Source organism: Copadichromis virginalis, linkage group LG16 (assembly GCF_057382275.1).
Source record: "Copadichromis virginalis isolate Kocher_CV1m ecotype Utaka linkage group LG16, C_Virginalis_male_GT1.1, whole genome shotgun sequence".
Lineage (NCBI taxonomy): Eukaryota > Metazoa > Chordata > Actinopteri > Cichliformes > Cichlidae > Copadichromis > Copadichromis virginalis.
Genome location: NC_140633.1, coordinates 38,678,508 through 38,700,601, shown reverse-complemented (window position 1 = coordinate 38,700,601; position 22,094 = coordinate 38,678,508). Strand labels below are relative to the sequence as shown.

The following is a 22,094-nucleotide window of genomic DNA, read 5'->3' as shown; positions in this document are numbered from 1 at the left end:
GAATCTGCTGTGAAAATCAGAATTTTCTACAGCAGATAGTGACAAACGGGAACTTTCTGTCATTTCATTGGTCGTGTATTTCTATTTTAATGTAGTATGAATGGGAACGGGGGAGGTCTTCATGAGTAGGAAAAGCTGCAAACCTTACGAAAATACAATTAGATGTCCAAAAATTATATCGTGATTCACATTGTCCAAAGAATTGTGCTTCATGATTAATGCTTATTAATACTTTATATATACATGAAATTATATTATACTCTATATAACTATATTATATAGGCCCACATACGTGGACGTATAAGCGAATTAGACCCCCAACAATCCCGAACAAGCTTCAACATCAACACTCAGTCTTCTAATTAATCCGTTTGACTTCCCCTAAATTAGGAACGGTCAGTTTGACAGGACTAGCCCTTTAAACGATTCCGCTGAAGAAGGGAACAGTCCATTTCAGTAAAAAAGGGGGTACTCCGTCACTGCCTCGTGGTTTTTTATACATTTTAACACCAGAAACACATCCTGGGAAAAGACAGAGGGCTTATATTTTTGTAATAATCATGAACACACATTTAATATCACACTGAAAAACAACATTTAGTCCTTTCGCGTCTCAACAGTAAAACCATTGTCCACCCCTTCGGGGGCGCATCTATTTTTAGCATCAGCTGTTGCAATACAAAGATTAGCTACTCGGCGTATTGTTTCGTAGATGTGGGCAGTTCACTCTCGTCTGAGGCGAAAGGGCGGCGGTGGTTTGAAGTCGAGCTGGAGGATGAAGAGAAACATGTCGGTGTGAGGACACGTCGCCGTTGCGCCAGAGGGAAGCTCGTTGTAGGTGAGTGTGAGACTCTAGAGGTCGTGAATGCGGGCGTCGGTGTTCCCGCGGGTGAAATCTGCCGTTAACGCGAAAGCCAACAACTTACTGTAGCCTAGCTAACAGCCACAGGATTACTTCGAGTAATGACAGCACGGCAGGCGGTCGGCGGGGATTAGCTCGCTGTAAATGAGCGTACGACCTACCGCATCACATTTGCGGAATTTCCTTTTTCAGTGCAAACTTGAAGAAAAGGATGAAGCAGCCGAAATCCGTTATTCAGGGGCGGTTACTGTCGGCGTCCTCACACTCAGGCAGGCCCTGGCTCCGTGTGTCAGACGTTTCCAGCAGGGAAGAGTCATAAACACAGTGTTTGCCTTTTCTCTTACTCTATTTCTTTATTTCCAGCAGCTGTGTACACACACACACACACACACACACAGTGGTGTCCGGCTGTGAGGAAGAAATCGTGTGCAGATTTAACCGCTGGACAGAGAGAACAGAGAGATTCTTCATACATCAAATCATAGGATGAGATCATTCAGAAGCACCAGTCAGCCTGCAGACAGACAGACAGACACACACACACACACACACACACACACACACACCACTATTAATAGCAAAGTGAAATCATCAGTTCATTAGGCTGTCTGGAGACAGATCCCTCTTTATCTTTTCATCAGAACTTCAGAGAAAGGCCAAACCCTTCTCCTCTCTCCTTCTCCACCTCCCTCTGCTCCTCATGAGGATGATGATGGTGGGCACAGTGCTGGATGCTTTTCTGACTTTTTCTGAACAGTTTTGTGACGTTTCATGCAGGTAAATTACATTCAGATGGCTGCAGACTAGATTGACCAGGTGTCCAGCTTTATGTGGGACTTCACAGCCTTTATCCGCTGTCCCCGTCATGTACTGAGATGGTATCCTTCATGCTTGATTAGGTCCAGCAGTGATTCCCAAATGATTGCAACTGCACAAAAAGTACATGAAAGGCCATAATGAGGATGAAGCTGGTCACTTGACTCCGTAGAGAAAACTCAGACCAAAATCACCCACACACACACACACACACAACTGTCAGGTCAGACTTCTGCTTGAGGGTTTCATTTACTGGGCTGAGTGAACTGATGCAAGCTAAAGAGCCAGAGCTCTCTGAGAGCAACTTTGTGTCCTGTGACCCAACATTAGATGTGGACCACAGGAAGTAAGCGAGAGAGAGTGTGTGTGTGTGTGTGTGTGTGTGAGTGTGTGTGTGTGAAAGTGCAGGTTATATGCTACTGGAGCTTACTGCAAGACAAAGTCATCGTAGGCGGTGCGCTCAAAAGTGCCCTCGGCCGACGAGACGAAATTGTCTTGGATGTCGTTGTAGTTGTTTTTGGTGTCTCTTCAGCATAAAGTTTGAAAGTCACTTAGGTCAGAATTCAGAAGGTTGAACTATGCTCAACAGTTGGTTGTATTTTAATTACTTTTACCTAAATTCAAATGAAAAGAAAATGCTGAAAATGCAATAAATATAACATCAGCTGACAAACAGCTACCTCCTGCCTGATCCTTTGTCTTTAAATTCAGTGTTTGAAATAAGCGCGTTCAGGTGCTTCTGCAACATATTCAAAGTTTAGGATGTGTTGGTCTATCACAAACCAAGCAGCCGTTTAAAGGAGATCTGAGACAGAAGCTACAAGTTTCTCTAAGGATAAAAATACACAGTGCTGTTTTCTGTGTGTGGCCACCAAGTTGTAAAGAACACAGAGAGAGAGACTGTAAAAGTGAGGAGGCGGTGTGCATGTACAGTATCACCATCACAGGCAGAACAGTAGCTTCCACAAAAAAAGCAAACTAGGATTTATTCCTGAAATGAAAGACAATTTTTTGTGTGTGTGTGTGTGTGTGTGTGTGTGTGTGTGTGTGTGTGTGTGTGTGTGTGTGTGTGTTAAACACAAGTCCAAATACTGGTGGGCACTCCATGTCAGTGGATTTAAAAAAATTAATAAAACTGAGTGACAAAGAATGAAAAAGTACTTGGAAGTGAACAAAACCTTTGGAAAGTAACTTGTTTTGCCTGTATTTTTGCTCGTGGATGTTTTATTATTTCACAATATCGAGTCTTGCAGGAAAAGCACGCCTCTGGAGATGTGCTGATTTATGGATGCAACTGTACTGAAGCCCAGCAATAAACTACACACTTTAAGTCGTATTGAGATAGAAGAAACGGGAGCTACACGAGTGTAAAAACAAGCCCGAGTTTCTCTTTATGCTCATGATTTAACGGAAGAATTGCACAATTAAAATAAAAATCATTATTTTATGCAGGTTATTGAGGCTGTAATCTGCATTATTTGCAGATTATCCATCATTTTTACTATGTGAGGTATGCAAATAAGGTATTACTGGTAAATGGGGGATGTAATGACTCTTCCCAAACCAGTTTAGTTCCTACCTGGGCCACACTTACCCAGTCTTAATTAATAATGGATTGGATTTATATAGCGCTTTTCAAGGCACCTAAAGCGCTTTACAATGCCACTATTCATTCACTCTCACATTCACACACTGGTGGAGGCAGCTACAGTTGTAGCCACACCAGGGGCAGACTGACAGAAGCGAGGCTGCCATATCGCAGCCCTCTGGCCAACAGGTAGGGTAAAGTGTCTTGCCCACGGACACAACGACCAGGACAGAGAGCGATCCCGGGGATCGAACCGGCAACCTTCCGGTTACAGATGCGCTTCCCAACCTCCTTGGCCACGGTTGCCCGGTTTGAAACACTTCCCTGCTCTGTCATATGATTTCAAAACCTCAAGAAGGTGATGTTGAAAACACTCGTGAGGCTGCACAACAGGACTTTCCTAACTGATGGGCGGTGACATTAGTCACAGATACTCTCATTTTATATTGACTAGCAAGCAAATTGACAAATTTAATCACAAAGCACAGACAACGTTATATTTGTGTTTCTGAGATCGCCCTTCTATTTCATGAGCTGTATGCAGTGTAGTGACCACTAAAACTGTTGCGTAATCAAATATTAAAAAAAACCAAAAACTTTAAAAGCATTTCATCTTTCTTCTAGTACAAAGACGCACTGCAAACATCACATTTAAAGCTGCTCCCTGACAGCAGTTTGCATGCTCTGTTATGGTAACACCAAGCCGCCGCGCCCCGGAGCTGCTTTGATTTATGACAGGAGCGTGTCTCTGTACTGGGAGTGACTCTGGATCAAACTGACACACATTGTTGAAAATTTATGGATTATTTTGTTTTTTCAGGCTGCACATCATCTGTTTGTGCAGTTTGTTTAAATCGGGTCACCAACAATGCTCTGAGACCAGAGGCTGCTAAGTGGTTGTGACCTGCAATCATGTGATTAGTCATTTAGCGAGCTGTTCGCACTTTGTCCTCTCAGCCGTGGGGTGTTTGAGATCTGAGCGTGAAATGTGTTACTGGAGGAAATGCGTCGAAGGCGGGAGACTTTGATTGATGTGTTCCTGTTGGAGGCAGTCGTACAGTAAAACACCGACTGCCAGAATGAGTTTAAAGCATCTGACTGTGAAGTGTAATTATCAAAGCCTGCTGCTGCTTAAATAATCATTACTTTGAAGCAGTCTCAGCTGTGCAATAAGACGCTGGCTTGGGGATAGCATCTTACTCCACACGGAGGCTGCACGTTCGGTTTCTGTGCAGCTTTTGCTGCGTCTGCACGAGTCCCGCGTTTTGGAAAAGGTTCTGGAAATGGTGCTGAGCCAGTTCTAGCTTGAAAACAGAGCTTGTTTTTAGTGTTGATGGGCAGAGACAGTCTTTTGAAAACCATTACTCATGTGCTTCCTGGCTGGATGGTGTCAGTCACTACATATCCTTCCCAGCATCCCCACACCCCTTACATGACCCTTTCCAGAAAAGTCCTGTACTGCAACTACTCCCACCCAGTCTGTCTCACACAAACATTTTAAAGTGCCCAGTGTACATGACTGGCTGTGTGATTATTCCACAGTCACCCCCTTAAATGCTCCTCGCCTCCCCCTGGCCCCCCACCCAGGGGGAGGCGAGGATGGTGGGAACGTAACCTGTGAGCTGACCTCAGATCGCTGTTCTCCTCCAGCTATAATATGGCTTTAACTTCACTTTTCTCTCATCTTCATTTCTGCTCTGTTCGTTCTGGCTTCGAGCTGCTTGGTTGGTAAAATACACGGTGGTGAGGTAACACACCGCCGTGTATTTTACCAACCAAGCAGCTCGCTCGGCCATTAAAGGCTCGAGCCACAGATATGTCCTGAACCAGTCGGCGTGATGCTTGTCCTTGGACTGTGGCGTTACCTTAATAATGTTAGCGTTTCCTGTTTGAGGATTAACACTGTTAACATGAGACTCACTGGCTGTTTGCACTTGTTTTTTTTTTTTTTGCAGCCTGATGTTTATTATTTTGTCCCTGAGCAGGTTTGTGTATTTAGATTTTTGGCTAGATGGCAGGACTGTCACACATTATAAATGGTGGGAGCTGTGCAGTGCCTTCTCTCCCAGATTGAACAGGTGAGATCCACACTGCTGTTATTTTAAGCCGACTGATTATAGACTGTAATTTCTAATTAGAGGTAGTGGCATTCTCAGCTATTAGCTGTTAGTTTTAAGGGTTTAAAAAAAATTTTTTTTTTAAATATATAAGCAGTTTTCTTTCTTTAACGCACAGTTATTTATGCACTCCTTTATTCTCTGCTGCTCTGATCAGCTGGTTGGCGTCTTTATGGCTTTCTAAACATGCACGATTGAAGGAAGTTTTTCCCAGCTTATAGTAAAAAAATAAATTATTTGTTTTTATATAACTGGCTGTTATAAACTGTGATGCGATTAGATCATTACATGGTTAATATGGGTCTGTCTGTGAAGGTTCTCAGTCATCCAGGTCATCGTAGTCAAAGGAGCTTGCAAAGAAAAGCGTCTGGACTTCTTTAAGTTGCTTGAAGACGTTTCACCTCTCATCCGAGAAGCTTCTTCAGTTCTAAGGTCAAATGGTGGAGAGTCCCAGATATAAACCTAGTGGGAGTTTCCCCCCACAGAGGGACAAAGGACCCCCTGATGATCCTCTAATCGCCTGAGCCAAGGTGGGAAACTGGGCGTGGGTCCCAATCAGCCAGAGTTTCGGGTGTGTTCATTGTGAAACCTGCCCCCACCTTATCATGCGAATTCCTGAGGTCAGATGGCCCAGGATGTGAGTGGGCGTTAAGGCGTCTGGGAAGGATCTCAAAACTGGATTATAGATGGCAGAGAGTTGGTGTCGTAAACCCCCGCCTCTGTTCAAAGATGGTCGCTCACAGTGGACATAGATGGCTTCTTTCACTCCTCTTTACAACCATCTGTCCTCTCTGTCCAAAATGTGAACATTGGCATCCTCGAAAGAGTGACCTTTGACCTTTAGATGCAGATGGACTGCTGAGTCTTGTCCTGTGGAGGTGGCTCTTCTGTGTTGTGCCATGCGCTTGTGAAGTGGCTGTTTGGTCTCTCCAATGTAGAGGTCTGGGCATTCCTCGCTGCACTGTACAGCATACACCACATTGTTAAGTTTGTGTTTTGGCGTTTTGTCTTTCGGGTGAACCAGTTTCTGTCTGAGCGTGTTGCTGGGTCTGAAATACACTGGGATGTCATGCTTGGAGAAAACTCTCCTGAGTTTCTCTGATACACCGGCTACATACGGGATGACAATGTTGTTGCGTCTGTCCTTCTTATCCTCCCTCGCTGGTGTCTGATCTTCTTTTCTGTGCCTCTTTGCTGACTTTAAGAACGCCCATTTAGGATAGCCGCACGTTTTGAGTGCTTCCTTTACATGTGTGTGTTCCTTCTTTTTCCCTTCAGGCTTAGAGGGAACATGTTCTGCCCGGTGGTGTAGGGTCCTGATTACTCCAAGTTTGTGTTCCAAAGGGTGATGGGAGTCAAAGAGGAGGTACTGGTCTGTGTGTGTGGGCTTCCGGTAAACTTCGATGTTGAGTTTGCCGTTCTCTTCAATGTGCACAGCGCAGTCCAGGAAAGGCAAACAGTTGTCCTTTGTGTCTTCCCTGGTGAACTTGATGTTCTTATCCACAGCGTTAATGTGCGCAGTGAAGGATTCCACTTCTTGTGTCTTGATTTTGATGGGTCGGGCACTGATTTCACCCCGTTGGGGAGTTATCTGTGGATGGATTCAGTGGCAGGCAGTTCTATGGTGAATTACTGCTTTTCCTGCTTTTTGAACCCTGTTTCTCAACAAAAAGTTAGTTTCAACATAAACGATTATTATTCTTGATCAACTTCAGCAAAATGTAAATTTTCGAAATGGATAAGTTAAAACGTTAAAGTGGAATCTGTGTGGACTTTATCGCATGTTTAACTTGGTGAATTATGGTTTAACACTTCATCTGATTGATGAGTGTTGATATCAGCAGTACAGTGCAGACCGGGGCGTGCACTGCTGTGTTCCTTCTGTGAGTTATGGAGCTGCTTTGTTCCCACGTGAAGAGGGAAATCCCTTGATCCTTTCCCAACAGCAACTAGCCACGTCTCGAGCCCAGGGAGACTTTCTGCGAGGGCAGAATGTGAGGCTCAAAACACACCAGCTTCATCCATTTTCTGTGTAAATGCACACACCAGCAGAGTGTAAGCAGATGTGCTGCAGATTTACTGGCTGTGTGAGGGATGAGGGGGGGAAACGGCATTTTATGGTCAGCTGGGGCTGCCGAGTTCGGTGAAGACATGAGCGAGTGCTCCTGTTTGTGTCCCACAGGGTATTTACTGAAATCATAGTTGTTGTGATTTAATTTTGTGGTTTTTGGACTCGTGTAATGGGACACACTGTAGAAAACTGTAGTTGTAACGTGCAGTTGGGTGTACTTTTAACAACTTGGAATGAATGTGGGAGGAAATGCTTTTAGAACAAGTGAGAAATCAAAGGTGTGTCTTATTTTGAAAGAATCTATTAAAGGAGTGAACGACTTTCTCGTGTAGCCCAGTGGGAAACTGACATGAGTTTGGGTTAGAGTTGGATTGTTGAACCTTAAACCTGCCTTCTAGGATTTCTTTAGGATTATAAACCATGACTGCTTTCTTAGCATAATTCCTCCCCTAAAATCATAATGTTATAAATACAACAGGGATGGTTTTCCACAGAGGAATGCATGTGTGATCTGAGCACAACTTTCATGTTTCTTCTTTGTCACTTAATACGAGTAGGCAGTAAACCAGCTGCCTTACTGAGACAGTCTCTCATCCTGAACTCCTGCTCTGCAGCTTTAAGGACAAAACTGGTTTTGAGGGTAGATGATGAAGGACTGTCGCAACAACAACCTGACCAGTGAGCGAGCTGCTCACAAATACACAAGAATGGAGAGTAGAAGGGCCTCGCACAGCTGATTGGAAAACACGTCAACACTTAACTTAGCAGTCGAAGATGACGTTCTCACAGACAGACAAATCTATATTTAAAAAACAAACAAACCCTTTGATGCTAATGCTTCCCGGCCATATATTATATTATATTTTGTTACAGTTGGCTAGTTAGCATCTCTGTCCTGCAGCTGATGCCAGGTTTGAGTAAAACACAAGTACAGTCTGTTTAAAGTGAAGTGATACCTCAGAAGTGTCAGCAGATACTGTTTTGGGTGGTTTGTAACACGTTGTCCTTATTTTACAAATTTAACACACTTCTCTTGAACACATCAAACATTTTAGTCCTCATGTTATCGCTCTCTTTTTCTCGATGCATGTTATTGTCCAAAAGTCAGGCGAAGGTTAAGGGTTATTTGTCTCTTTTGTGCTGGGGTTAAGTGGTTTGGCTAGTTTGTAATAAACAGATTCTCCACAGAGTCTTCTGTGTGGTTTCTGATGTCACCTGTCGTTCTGTTTTTCTAAGGCACAGATGCAGTTGTAGGGAGATGCCACCAAATAGTCTAAGAGTGAAATCAAGATGAACCTGATAAGGTTTAGATGTGAGTTGGTTTCATCGAGAACACCAAATGTATGACTGGTGTAAAAACCACAGCTGTAATGTGTGCTGTGGTTTCAGAGTGCTTCATGAGGTTATTTGTTTTTCTTCAGTCATAGATGGCTTTTAAAGTGGAATAGACACCTATTTTGTGGCTTTGACAGCCATCCAGACATCTAAACGACTGAAGAGTTTATTTTTATTTTTTTGTTTTAACATCAGGAATTTGACTCAATCTTTTTGCTTAACCTGGCTTGGCATTGCAAAGGAAGGAAACATCTTCCTTCCCTCCATTGTGCTGCAGGAAAGGATGGACTTTAGCCAGCTGACAGCTGTTTCCTGCACGATGGAGGAGGAATGGGTGTGTGGGTGGTAGGAGTGTTGATGCTAGTGGGTGAATGTTTCTCTTTTTTTATGCTTTTATCTCTTGCTGCAGTTTAATTAAAACTGTAAATCTGCAGGTTTCGTTGTAATGTGAAAGTCTGGTTTTAATTTTATGTGTTATATGTATTTGGATGGCTTTGGGTGCATGTTTTAATATCTTTGCAATAAAATTTCATATACTTAATGTTACCAATAAAATGACCTTGGAGCAAATTTCTCTTTATGAACATTGGAGGTGTTTCATTTCTAGCCAAAGAGTCTGGAATGATATCAAAATAATAAGAACCATTTGGATAATTTATTTTATTTATGTTGAGGAAAGCTCCCCAAACTAATGTTTGTTTTTTGTTTGTTTGTTTTTAAAAAGGGTACATCTTATTTAAATTTGTTAATTTTTAAAAATATTTGGTATCTACAGATTAGCAGTGCTGGTATCATCAAATCAGCTTTTATAACATCAGCAGACACATTTTTTTTTTTTTTCTGTGGAAAAATCCTTTAAGTTTGGAGCTGTGTGGGGATTTTCCTGCACGTGCCTCATGTTTCAACATTCTAATGAGATTCATATCTGGGTCTTTTTTTGCTTTTGAGCCATTCCAGTGTGGATTTGCCAGCGTGCTTAGGATCATTAGCCTGTTACAAGGTCTACTTGGAGTTCAACTTCAGCTTTGATACTCATGGCCTCAAATTTTCCTCAGATGCTTCCCAATACAAAAAAAATGAATAGTTGAGTCAACGACTGAGAGCTGTCCAGAGGCAGCAAAACAATCCAGAACAATAAGATTTCCTATCGTCATGCTTCAGTTACTGGCAAAACGACTCTCTCTGATTGTTCTGTTTCAAAAGGCCTGCTCTTTGTACCCTCAAGATCAAACTGCAGATTTACTCCAACGCTCTTTCTGGACAGAAAGGCCTCTTTGGCAGGTTATCTTCATGCACACTCTTAAAAGATTGCAGATGCTTTTTCTTTATAAGCAGCAGTTGGAAGAGCGACCTGTAGAGCCTGTGATGAAATTCTGGGGCTCCATGGTGGTTATTTGTCTGACATGTGAAAGATTCTAGGTTTGGGAGGGGATGACACACAAACCCGGTCTCATGGGCGTTGGTCACTCCTAGTAATGGTTCCAAGCACAGGTAAATGGGAGGGTTGCATTAGGAAGGGCACGCAGAGGAAAATGCAAATTTATTAAAGCTCACCCGTCCTGAGCATCTGCCTCTGTCGCACCAACCCTGTGCATGTCCTCCTTCATTACATCCATGAAGCTTCTCGGTGCTCTTCATCTTTTCCTCCTCTAACCTCTAACTTTGTCCTCAAACTGCTCGAGCCAAGCGGTCCCTCTGATCGACTTGTTTCTGGTCACCCCAGATTTATCACACACATCTCCAAGCTTCCCATGGCTCTGGGTTGGACTGAAGGTTGGCAGCGTCTGGGCTGACTGTGGCTGTAATTTGGGTGTTGTGAATGATGAGGAAAAGTTTGTTCCAACCTGTGCAGATCTAATTCCATGAAGGAAGTGTTGTGCGATTATTTGTCTGCTCTAGGGCTGCCACAAACGATCATTTTGATAGTCGACTAGTCACCGATTATTTTTGCGATTAGTCGACTAATCAGCTCATCATCCATTGGACGTAAAACTACAGCTTATTGCACCAGCAGCATCTGCTCTTATATAACTATCATTAGCTTACAGCTTTAAGTGTTTAAGGTCTGTGCTAACTAAAAATAAAGACAAGATGATAGTTTATTAAATTTTAATGAAATTTGCAGATTGTTTCGGTGAAGTTTAATAAACTCCTTGCTATCTAAAATATAACAGGACACCGGAGTAAATTCTCCAGCATCTCACACTTCTGATAATCAGCTGTCTGCTTGATGTTTATTCAGCTGTGTAAAAACTATAACTTTAATCTCAGACAAACTGATTTACTCAGGAACAAATAAAACACTGAAAAAAGCCAAACAACATTTTTAAGTTATCTAAGTGACTCATATATATTTAACCTGAGTAGCGAAAGACGGCGGTGGGTTTGAAAACGATTTGCGGGGAGTCCGGTGTTCTCACGGCGCTAGTGAGCCTAGCCCCCGGCTCGCTAACGAACCAGTGGGTAACAGATGTCTCCAAAAACGTCGGAGCGCTTTTGAAAATATGTGGTGTCCTGATAAACTGAGCAGATATTTGAGGTTTACACAGCTACATTCTCGCCTGAAAATATGTTAAACGTTTATTTTGTGACCCAGAAAGAATAATAAGAGTAACATTAAAACTAACTAGCTGCCGCCATTGTTGGAAACTGCGCTGGGCCGCGCTATGAATTCTGGGACACAGCTGCTTCTTCTTCTTCGGGGTTTAACGGTAGCTGACATCCTTGTACATGCAATGCTGCCATCTTCTGTTTCAGTCCGTTATTACACTCTTAAATCCTGCCACTTATTCCTGCGTCTTTTGTGATCTTACAAAGCTTCAAATGACGCGTCGACTATTAAATCAGTCGTCGACGATTTTGATAGTCGACGTAATCGTGACTAGTCGACAAATCGTGGCAGCCCTAGTCTGCTCAGATTATTTTTAAAAAACTGTTTTAATTGTATGCCTGGAGTTAAGAGCAGTCAGTGTCACGCATCAAAAACAGGAAGCGAACTAAAGCGGCTCTCTGTGCAGCGACTCAACACCATGCTACAACATTTCTGTCAACTTTGTCCTCGTACGGCCCGACTTCCTCCGCCTCACTCCTGCTTCCGATTTCTCTCACCCGCTTTCCCGCTCTCCTCTCGTGACTCATTCTTTGTAGATTTGGGAGCTTCGAGGACAGCTGTGGTCTGAACTTTCTGCCACGACAGACTGAGATAGCACGGTGGATATTAAAGCTCCAGCAACAAGGCGATGCCTGATTCGAAGCACATAATCTTACGACTGAGTAGCAAACAGGCTGTTCTCCTGTGGTTTAAGTGCAGAATGCCTCTGAATGATTTGATATACTGAGCACTGACGCCTCTCCCACAGAAAGCTTCAGTTTAACCCCTTAATGTTGAAGTTCATTTTTGTTCTTAAAAAGTAATTAGAAGCTCCAGCTGTACATCTGTGTTTGAGCCGTCATATTTCTGTGGCTTTGTTGTCGTCATTCATTTAGTTTTGACTTGTGAAGCACACGCAGGAAAGCTTCCCACTTAGATTTAAAATGTGCCAGCTTACAAAGATGCCATATGCACGCTCTAATGGTCGTCTGTTTCACGCAGCAGCAGAATGACAGCATTTTCTTTTTTGTATTTTAGAGGAAAGCTCTTAATTTGAAACCGAAGTATTTTGCTTGGCAGGGATTTTCCTGTGTGGTGGTTTTAGCTGCTTGCAAAGGAAGCGCTCGCCTATGATTGTGTGTATGTGTCGAGAGAGAGAGAGAGAGCTCTACCTGATGCTGCTTAAGTGACTCAATGTTCGTATGTTGATTCATGGTTTTCTTAACTACTGCAGAATATTTTAATAGGGTTATCTGCTATAAAAAGCCAGGCCAGGAAAATCGCCTTCATGTTTTTATCCTTGGTTACTTTGACACAGTCATCTGCTGTGATGCTCACACGTGTCAGCTTTGTTTCTATACATGGATATAAAAATATAGACATGTACTGAGACAGAAATATTCTAATTCTGATCATTTGAGTCAAAATTGAATCGGGAGCTTGTGAATCAGAATTGAATCAATTATAAAAATCGGCGACGATACCCAGCCCTAGCTTGTGTTGTCGCTGCTTTGGGCTTTCAGCCCGTGAGCACATGCCGCTGAGCTTGTTCCTCTGGTGGGTGCAGCTCTGGGACGAACTTACTGTTACTCAGCTATGAAAATAATCCAGCGTGAGCCGAGCTGAACTCTGCCTTTTGGCCTCTCTTGCTCTAGTTTTCCCATCTTTGTTTTTCCTCTTTCTGCTTTGATCTACATCTCCTGGCTGTGCTCTGTCTCCATGGTGATGTAAAACCAGCCTGGGGGGGGGGGGAAATAAAAATCTTAACACATCTCTGGCTTGTTCTCTCCCTCCCTCCCTTTGTTGTCAATCCCTCGTCTCCCTCACTTGGTTCTGCATTTCAGCCAGCCAGGTGCGTCTCGTCAGCCACCTGCTATCCTACCTACTTCCCACCTTTACCGCCACTGTAGAGGGTAGCCATGGCAACCAGCGCCGTGCCAAGTGACAACCTGCCAACGTACAAGCTGGTGGTGGTGGGGGATGGGGGTGTCGGGAAGAGTGCCCTCACCATCCAGTTTTTCCAGAAGATCTTCGTGCCAGACTACGATCCCACGATTGAGGACTCGTATCTTAAACACACAGAAATAGACGGACAGTGGGCCATACTGGACGGTGAGTTCCAAAGAACCAGACAGCTTGTAAATCTTCTATGCTTCTTATTTTTCCCTCCTTTTGTTTCAGTCAGCACAACACATCCATCATCGTGCCACAAGTTAACATTTGTTATTGTTCTTCTTTTGCCCGTAATTACAATCCTGCGGCAGCTGTCTACACTGAGCTTTATATAAAACATCAGCTGTGGTTTTTCCATGTGAGAGAAACTGTGTACAATTCCATAATTTTATCCTTTCCCTTTATAATTACTCAATTTATATTTAAAGGATGCAAAAACACCTGAAAAACAGATCATTTCTAAATTGTTCTATCATTGAATATGTTCAGTCTTTTATAAGTGAACTTCTGACCTTTGCAAAGAGAAAATGTCACTTTGTGATGCAACTGTTACGCAAGCGTGTAGCTAAGCCATGAATGCACTCAAGATAAGGACAGTGGCCCACAGACCCACGTAGATGTACAAATGTGTTTCTCCCAGTGTGCAGCGATTGTGCTGGTGGGGGGGGGGCATGAAACTAAAACTCACATGTTGTAGTGACAGGACGTCCACAGTGGCTCTGATAAAAATCACATTTTAAATACTACTGATGTTTGTGTGTGGATCAGTTTTGTTTTAGTCTGATGTATTTTTAATGAACGTATGCATGTTCAAAGTGCGATCCTTGCATCAGATGATGCTCGGGGAGTATTTCGTGTACTTGTGTGATTTAAGTGAAGAGCCCTGAGACCCTTCTCAGTGTATTAATGCATTTGTCCCGACATGGACACAGTACTGGACACGGCCGGTCAGGAGGAGTTCAGTGCAATGAGGGAGCAGTACATGAGGACGGGAGACGGCTTCCTGATCGTCTTCTCGGTGACGGACAAGGCCAGCTTTGAACACGTTGACCGATTCCATCAACTCATACTACGGGTCAAAGACAGGTAGGAGCAGAAAAATAAACACTTGGACAACAAAATAAAATATTCTTGCAAAGTCTTTTGCAGTCCCTCTTTTCTTTGTTTCTCTTGGAGCAAGTTTTGCAGCTAGTTATTAAAACATGGCTTTAATAACTAGCTGACTACGTCATAGCAGTGAGCCTTATCAGCTGAAGATTATACAAAGAAATGAATGCACGGTGCGCTTACTGTATCAGTGCATTATAAGCATTTGTTTATCCATATATAGGCAGTTTAAACTTTTTCAAGTTTAAACTCCCACACTTTTCCAAGTGGGCATTTTTTTTTTTTTACAGTGTGTTACATGAGAGCACAGAGGATAGTATTTTTTGGGTGGAGAGAATCACTTTTTAGTGTGTTGGTGACTGAACCTGTTTCTTGGCTTTGGCTGCACTGGGGGGTTTCAGAAGTCCTCAGTCAGAGGATGGTTACTGCTAACATGGTGCCAAGCAACCTGAGACGGTATTTAATCATGAGAAACGCTTGAAATCACTGGTGCCACGAACGTTGATTGCACTGTGTGAAAGTTGGAGGCAAGTTGTATGTAGTTTATTTTATTGAACCTTTTCTTTATACTGTTAATCTCATTCAGTATAAATGTCTCATTACACCGTCAGACAGATCTGTGTCAGACTGTGTCATAAATGTGCAGTCAGGGCTGTCTGTGTCATGTTTGGTCCAAAGGGAGACAAAGAACTGAAATGTTGTGAAGTAAATTTTGCCTTAGATGTCATATATAGCATCCGATTAGGTTCCCCTTTCCATTTAAGGCACATGTTATCTTCCAGAGAGTCTTGGTCTCTGTCCTAGTGTGCCCTTATGAACACAAAGGGTACGCAGTTCAAAAGGTTTGTTTGCAAAAGCTATACGAGCAGTCTGGAAAGCACCAACATTTCAACTGAAAGTCTGTGTGAACCACTCTGTTAAATATAGCAAAAGAGGAAGTAGTTCATCATATTCATTAAAGACCAAACTTTGCCCTCGCTGACTCGGGCCGCGCTGAGGGGTATGGTTATCATGTGATTTAAGGGCGGTTGAAGATGAAGGTCTCCTCCTTTCCTCGCTCTTGCTCACACCGACGGAACATCAGTTATTTCCAAAGCTGAAATCTGTCGTCGTCAGTTCTCGACTGTGACTGACAAATAAAACTGAGTCACACGCAGGAAATGGAAAAACAAAAAAACGGAACTGAACGAGTTGGAGTCTGTCAAAATTTGCGCTCATCAGCAGCTGATCTATCCCAAATTAAACATGGCCTGTTTTTTAGTATGTTAGCGTTTCAAATGCAAGCGAGAATTAGTCATATCCTCCTATGACTAAGCATTCAAGGCTGTTTGAAACATCTGTACGCATCGATAAAATATTCAGTAATACAGCGATGCATTGCATCTCGACTCTGTGTCCTTATCGTCTCAGGGAGGCCTTCCCCATGGTGCTGGTCGCAAACAAAGTGGACTTGGTCCACCTAAGAAAAGTCACAACTGACCAGGGGCAGGAGATGGCTGCAAAGCATAATGTAAGTAGTCTTTCCTTAAGCACGTGTCCCTGATGACTTATTACCGCCTACAAACAGCATCAGGGTTTTTGAATTATGCAAAGCTTTAAGTTTCAGTGTTTTCATGTTAGTCTGTAATAAACACAGGCTGTGTACGGGGGCAGAAAAGACCAGCGTTCAAGGAAATGAGCAAATGGCATTTATAGGCCTGCAAGCTGCTACTTCTCAGCTTGTTTAGACAGGCAACAGTTCTGAATGCGATTAATGCTTAATCATTATTGGTCTTTCAGAACCATCACAGACTTGAACTGCACATTACTGTAAACTTAAACACCTGACTGAGCTGCTCATGTTTCATATTTGTTTCCTCAGATAACTTATATTGAAACCAGTGCCAAGGACCCCCCAATGAACGTGGACAAAGCCTTTCATGAACTGGTTCGTGTTATAAGGTAACCTGAGGACCTTCAGATCTTTGAAATAAATACGCTGGGATAGGGATGCACTTTATGTAAAGATGGGTCACCACTGCGTGAAAGGCAGCACTTCATTAAAACAGATGGAACAAAAATCGTGGTACCGCCTGTGAGTGCAGGTTAAAACTGCAAAGGAACGCCGACGTGTTCCCGTCTCATTAAAGATGAAGTGAGGTTTGTTTTACAAGACACGAATTTCGGATTCTTTTACAAAATCCTCCCGACAACAGCGCTCTGTCCTAAAGGCGTGTGAGATGGTGTGGAGGGGGTATTAGTTTGAATGCTATATACCTATGTGGTATGTGACTTTTGTTGCCATGATGCCAGGTCTCTCTTGGAAATGAGATTTTTAATCTCAATGAGATTTTTTACCTGGATAAATAAAGGATTAAAAAAAAAAATGCCATTGGCTAATATGCACATCTGTGACGGTGCTGTTAATTATAAACTTGGTAAAAGGGTTTTGGATCAAAGAGGCATAGATGATACCAAAACACAAAACATGACTATGCAGCTCTAATTAAAGGAGTCTGATCTGCAGTCACCTATAACAAACAGCATGGCAAAGAAAACTTCAAAACTCTGGAGCAGCTGAAATCTCATATCAAGCAACAGTAAAAATGCATCAGCTGGCCATAAAGCTAAAGTGATGCAACGCAGCGCAACGCTGGACTGTGAAAGTGTTTTTAGGAAGGATGGGGGGAAAAAAAAGGGGGGGGGGGAAACAAGACCAAAGCCACTTCCTGTCTTGACCCGTGTAATTTCAGAAGAATTTGGTTTTTGTATGTGGTCACATCCTGTTTATAAGTCTGGCCGAACACTCCGAAGGGCGACAAGTAATCCCTCTCGTGGTGTCGGGGCTTCGTGCTCGTTACACAGCAGCAGATCAGTGCGTTCTCTCACACGTTATTAAAAAAAGACGATTACTAGACTTGTGGAAAGCTCTTATTGTGCGTTTGCCAGCTTGTAGCTGACTCATGAGAAAACTCTTCCTTTGCAACACATTTGGAGCTCGATGAATCAACACTGCCCTCCTGTGGTCATACTTTAGACATCCAGTCACCAGGGAGGTTCACAGAATATTGAATGATCTGCCCTGAGCACTCATGAAATGCTATACTTAATCAGCAACAGCCAGTGCATTGATTTATGGATTTATGGGTTCTTTTATAGCAGTGGACTCGGCTCTGTCTCGATTCTGGAGACATGAGCACAGGAAAACATTAGACACACAAGCCTGGAGCTCAGTAAAAACAGTGCAAAGGTTATAAAAAGAGTTTTATTAAAGGGGCGTAATGTACTAGTTCAGGGGGATCATTGCAATTATCTGCTGTTTTTAAATTTGATTCCCACTACTCGGCGTCAGAAATGGAAATCAAAAGTAAAACTTGGGAAATTGACCTTGTGGGTAAAATTTGGAGATTAAAATGACGATTTCCTGAGCTGGAGAAAAATGATCATTTATATGAGATAATTCTAAAGTACAAAGTTAAAGTTTTGCTTTCAAATGATTAAAAAGGGGTTTATGCCTTTTCTTCTTCTTTTTTGCTGCCTGCAGACAACAGGTCCCAGAGAGAAACCAGAAGAAGAAAAAGAAGATGAAGTGGAGGGCGGAGCGTTCCACGGCCTCCCACAGGTTCCACTGCGCCATATTGTGACCAAGCTCATCATCTCCATCATCTATCACACGCGCGCACACACACACGCACACACACCAACAAACCTTTGGATGTCAGGGAACTCCCCAGCAGTGGTCAAACTACGGGAGCACAAAAGGGACTGGGGGTTGGTTGAGGAATGACTCGATGGATCCAGGAAGGATGAAATTGATCTGAAATGTTGGACTCGGCCCCTCACGATGCCTCGGACTGAGCGCTACGCCTGCCCCCCTCACTATATGGTCCTTTTCAAAGGTTTTTCTTCTTTCTTTGAGAACCTCTCCCCATCTGTACTCGTCCCTGAAATGCATAGTTATCTAATTCATGAACTTACTATGAAACGTGGCACAAGACAACAAACTGTCCGGGAAAGACAGGGGTCAGAATCACCTTGGACTTGGAACCTTTTGTCCTCTTGAGCAAGGGAAGGAAAAGCAGCGGTGTTTGTGGTTTTGACTCCCAGCAGTCTGTCCCCACGCACCTTCAATTCCGGTGGGAAAAGCTCCGACGTGATGCCCGACGAGGCCGGCTTTGGATCCCTGTTCTCTTTCTGCAGAGCGGACGAAGCCGAGAGTGGTGACAATAGATGTTGTGCAGTGTCGTCGATACGTGGACGGTGAGCCCAGTGAGTATAGTGAGCGTGAACATTGTGGTGATGTGGTTTGGAAATGTCAGTTTGGAGGGCGGCGAGAGGGCAAGTGAAAGAAACGTGTCACATGTGTCAGTGAATGCTACGAGCAGATCAGCAAGTGTTTGATTATTGTTAAAGAGAATACTGAGACCGGTTGGCGTGGCGATCTGTTAAAGGCCTTGTTTACACTCTTACGCGGGACTAGTTTCTCACGTGCAAACAGACGGCACCAGGAGCCACTTTGTCTCGAAGTGTTTGACGGTTGGTTCGGTTGCCTCTTCAGTCGTCGTCGGTAACGAGTGCAATCTGTTAAGTACTGTACGATCAGCTGTCCTGATACTTTTCTTTTCCTCCCATGTTTTTATAGCTGAAATATTACAGAAAAATATGATTATATTTGATATTAAAAAAACAAACTGTGGCAATGTAAACAGATTCAGTGCTGTTTTACAGAAGCTCTCCAGGAAAGTCTTAATGAAATAGAATAAGGGATAACGAGAGCTTCGTGATTTGCGCTGGCCACTAACCAAAACCATGTGATGTCACTTTATTTCAGTCTACAGGCTGTTCAGACTGCACCACTGAATTCAGGACTACGTCATAAGATAAATCTGTGTGGGGGGTAAAAACGGTAACCTGGGAATGTGTCGGCGGCGCGGCGCTCCCAGGGCTGAAAGCCATGTTAGCTTAGCCACAGACCACGGTTAGGTGTAGGGAAACTGCACACTAGAAGCAACAACACGCTCAGTGACTCGGTGCTCGTGGTCGTGCGGTGGATAGGAATGTACAGTTTAATAATATACGAAATGGCTCGTACTGTTAACGCACTAAAGTTTCAGCTGACACTTTGCTCTCTGGATGAATACGGACTCTTGAAGGAAGGAGTGCATCTTTTTTTTTTTTTTTCTTTTTGCACTTTTAATACGATTTCTCACTTTCCTATCGGCATGTTGTTTTCTTTCTGAATCAGTAATAGAAGCGAGGAGCACGGTAACAACATCTGAATGTAAAAATAGGGAAAACGAAGCGAGCTGATAGGTGTCGTAACGCTGCGTGCCTGTTGCCTCTGTGGTGATTGTAACAGAGTAAAACTAGGATGGGACTAAAAATATTCAAAAGGTATTTAAAAAAACGTTGTTCGGTATTCAGTTTTGAATTTAAGAAGGCTGCCCGTGAAAAATCATTTATTAAATGACAAATTCACCTGAGCGTGGAAGTGGGAATCACCCTCTGCTAAAGGAGGAATACAACATTGACAGTACTGATCGACATTTACTGATCAGGAGTTTCCAGAAAAGGACTCCAGCTATTACAGAAGCAACAGACTCCAGGAAAAAAGAAGAAAAACCGAATGTGTTGAAAATGTTGCATCATGTGTGTTTGATACCATTTTGTATTATTGATATGAATCTTGTGTGTTTTATAAGGAATTAAATAATTTATTACTGTCTGTTACCTCAGTGTGTCCCAGACCTGGACAAAGGAAAAAAAGCTCCCCACTGTGTGTGTTTTTCAAATTTCCTGGTGAGGCTCGTGCTAAACTAAGCAAACTACCTGCTGGTATCTGTTTTTTGTCCAGAAACATTTGATTGCTGCCTTTCTCGGGTTGATCAAAATCCCTGAGGAATCCTGAAAGGGCGATTGTGAGTAAATGAAGAGCTTCTGTTTAAATTATGTAACAGATTTCAGTTTTATACATCCCGAAACTTTGTAAGTGAATGAAGGTGGAAACTTTTACATTTGGTTTGCAAAAAAGGAGTTTTCACAAGTTGTGTAACGTGTTTTTTGGCAGGTCTGTTGTGTTCTAACTGGCTGTGTCAGACTGAGGCGCTAGACGAGGCACAATCTGTGGCCTTCTTCTCTAGCCTCAGGGGTCGATTATATTTCAATAAAATAAATAACAGGACTGTGATTTATCTTTTTAGACACTTTTTGGGTGGGTGGGGTGGATCCGTAGAATATGCAGTACTCTCCTGATCATGTGATCAGAGTGGCGTTCAGCGGCTGCTCGTGTTTCCTGTCGCCTTGCTCGCTCAGCAGAAGCTCCCCTCATTAATCTTCAGAGACGTCACACTCCATCGACTTCAACTGTGAGAATGCTGAAAGCTTCACTTTTGCCTCGTTGGTAAAAAAAGCCTGTCCAAATTCCTCGGGGGGGATTTGGCCAGGTTGGCACACAGAACAAGTCCTGCATGTAAATCATTCATAGTCCTGTTCCTGCACAGGTGAACTGGGAAGAGGCTGCTCAGTGTGAGTCCAGGTGGACGAGCAGTGAGTCATGCCCCCAACATTAAATGATCAGGACATGAAGCAGAAAAGGTCATCTTTGCCGTAACTAGAAGATTGTTTCTGCTTTAATGACGCTCTAAACTCAGTGTTTTTGCACACTTACATGAATAAATGAGAGAAAAATGAACCACATTCTGCTTTGATTTAAAATGCATCACCACTGCTCACCACTGGGGGTCAGTACTTCACTGTCGCTACAGTGGTACCAAAAGCTTTGCCAAGCACACCTTTGCATTGTGAGCAAACCCACAGACTGCTTCAAGGACCCACCCCCCCAAAATGGACAAATTCAGAATTAAAATGGCAAAAATCTCAAGTTCTCCGAGTAGTTTGAAAACTCACAAATAAGTCATTTATATGGAAATAGAAAAATACCAAAGTGAGGCACAGCAGCCTGAATACATTAACCAGGAGTGATGTTTTTTTTGAGGCAGGAGCAAACAGAGCCTCATGTTGCCGTAGCACTGTTCAGGGACTCTGGGGTCTTTACAGCATGTCCTACTTTTCATTAGAGCAATCTGTGCATTCAGATGCACACCAGACACTTTATTAGGTACAACCTGTGAATGCTGGGTTTTGCCTTCAGAATCAAAAAGCTGCTGGAAACATTCCTCAGATATTCGCTCCACGTTGACGTGACTGCGTCACACGGCTGCTGCAGATTTGCCAGCTGATGAGAATCTCCCGTTCCACCACATCCCAAAGGTCCTCTGCAGGGATCTGCTGACTGAAGGCCGTTTGAGTCAAGTCAGCTGTCTTGTTCAAGAAACCAGTCTAAGATGATTTGAGCTTGGTGCCATGTTATCCTGAATGAGCCATCAGATGATTGGTGCACTGTGGCCATAAAGGGATGGACATGGTCAGCAACAGCAGCTTGTTTGGTAACAAACAACCCACTGACACCTGCTCAGCCGGCTGGCTTAATTGCACTCTCCCATCATCCTCTGCAAGCTTTTTTCAGCTAGATTTACTTGAGCTGCATTTTCAAGAGCAGAACCTCATCACTAAGTGCAATGGTACGCTCACTGATTGTTACAATGAAGCGGGCCTTCCTTTCAGTAGCATTTCAAAGGATCTCCTTCTTGGTTTTGTACAATTTTAAGGACATGGAA

The 22,094-nt window shown here is 43.2% G+C and overlaps 1 protein-coding gene across 3 annotated transcripts; it reads left to right on the top strand.

Moving 5' to 3' along the window:
* Nucleotides 1-668: 668 nt before the first annotated feature.
* On the top strand, nucleotides 669-20,605 carry mrasa (muscle RAS oncogene homolog a). Of its 3 annotated transcripts, none has more exons than XR_014915582.1 (7): nucleotides 669-838; nucleotides 13,224-13,491; nucleotides 14,265-14,418; nucleotides 15,850-15,949; nucleotides 16,301-16,380; nucleotides 17,963-18,687; nucleotides 20,273-20,605. XR_014915582.1 is itself a non-coding variant. In XM_085434734.1 (6 exons), the coding sequence occupies exons 2-6, from the start codon at nucleotides 13,299-13,301 to the stop codon at nucleotides 18,060-18,062; spliced, it is 627 nt and encodes a 208-aa protein (XP_085290860.1). In that variant the 5' UTR covers nucleotides 669-838; nucleotides 13,224-13,298; the 3' UTR covers nucleotides 18,063-20,605. The 3 variants fall into 3 exon arrangements, 1 of the variants encoding a protein (XP_085290860.1); XR_014915581.1 differs by having other exon boundaries at nucleotides 17,963-20,336; nucleotides 20,486-20,605; XM_085434734.1 differs by having other exon boundaries at nucleotides 17,963-20,605.
* The last annotated feature ends 1,489 nt before the right edge of the window (nucleotides 20,606-22,094 follow it).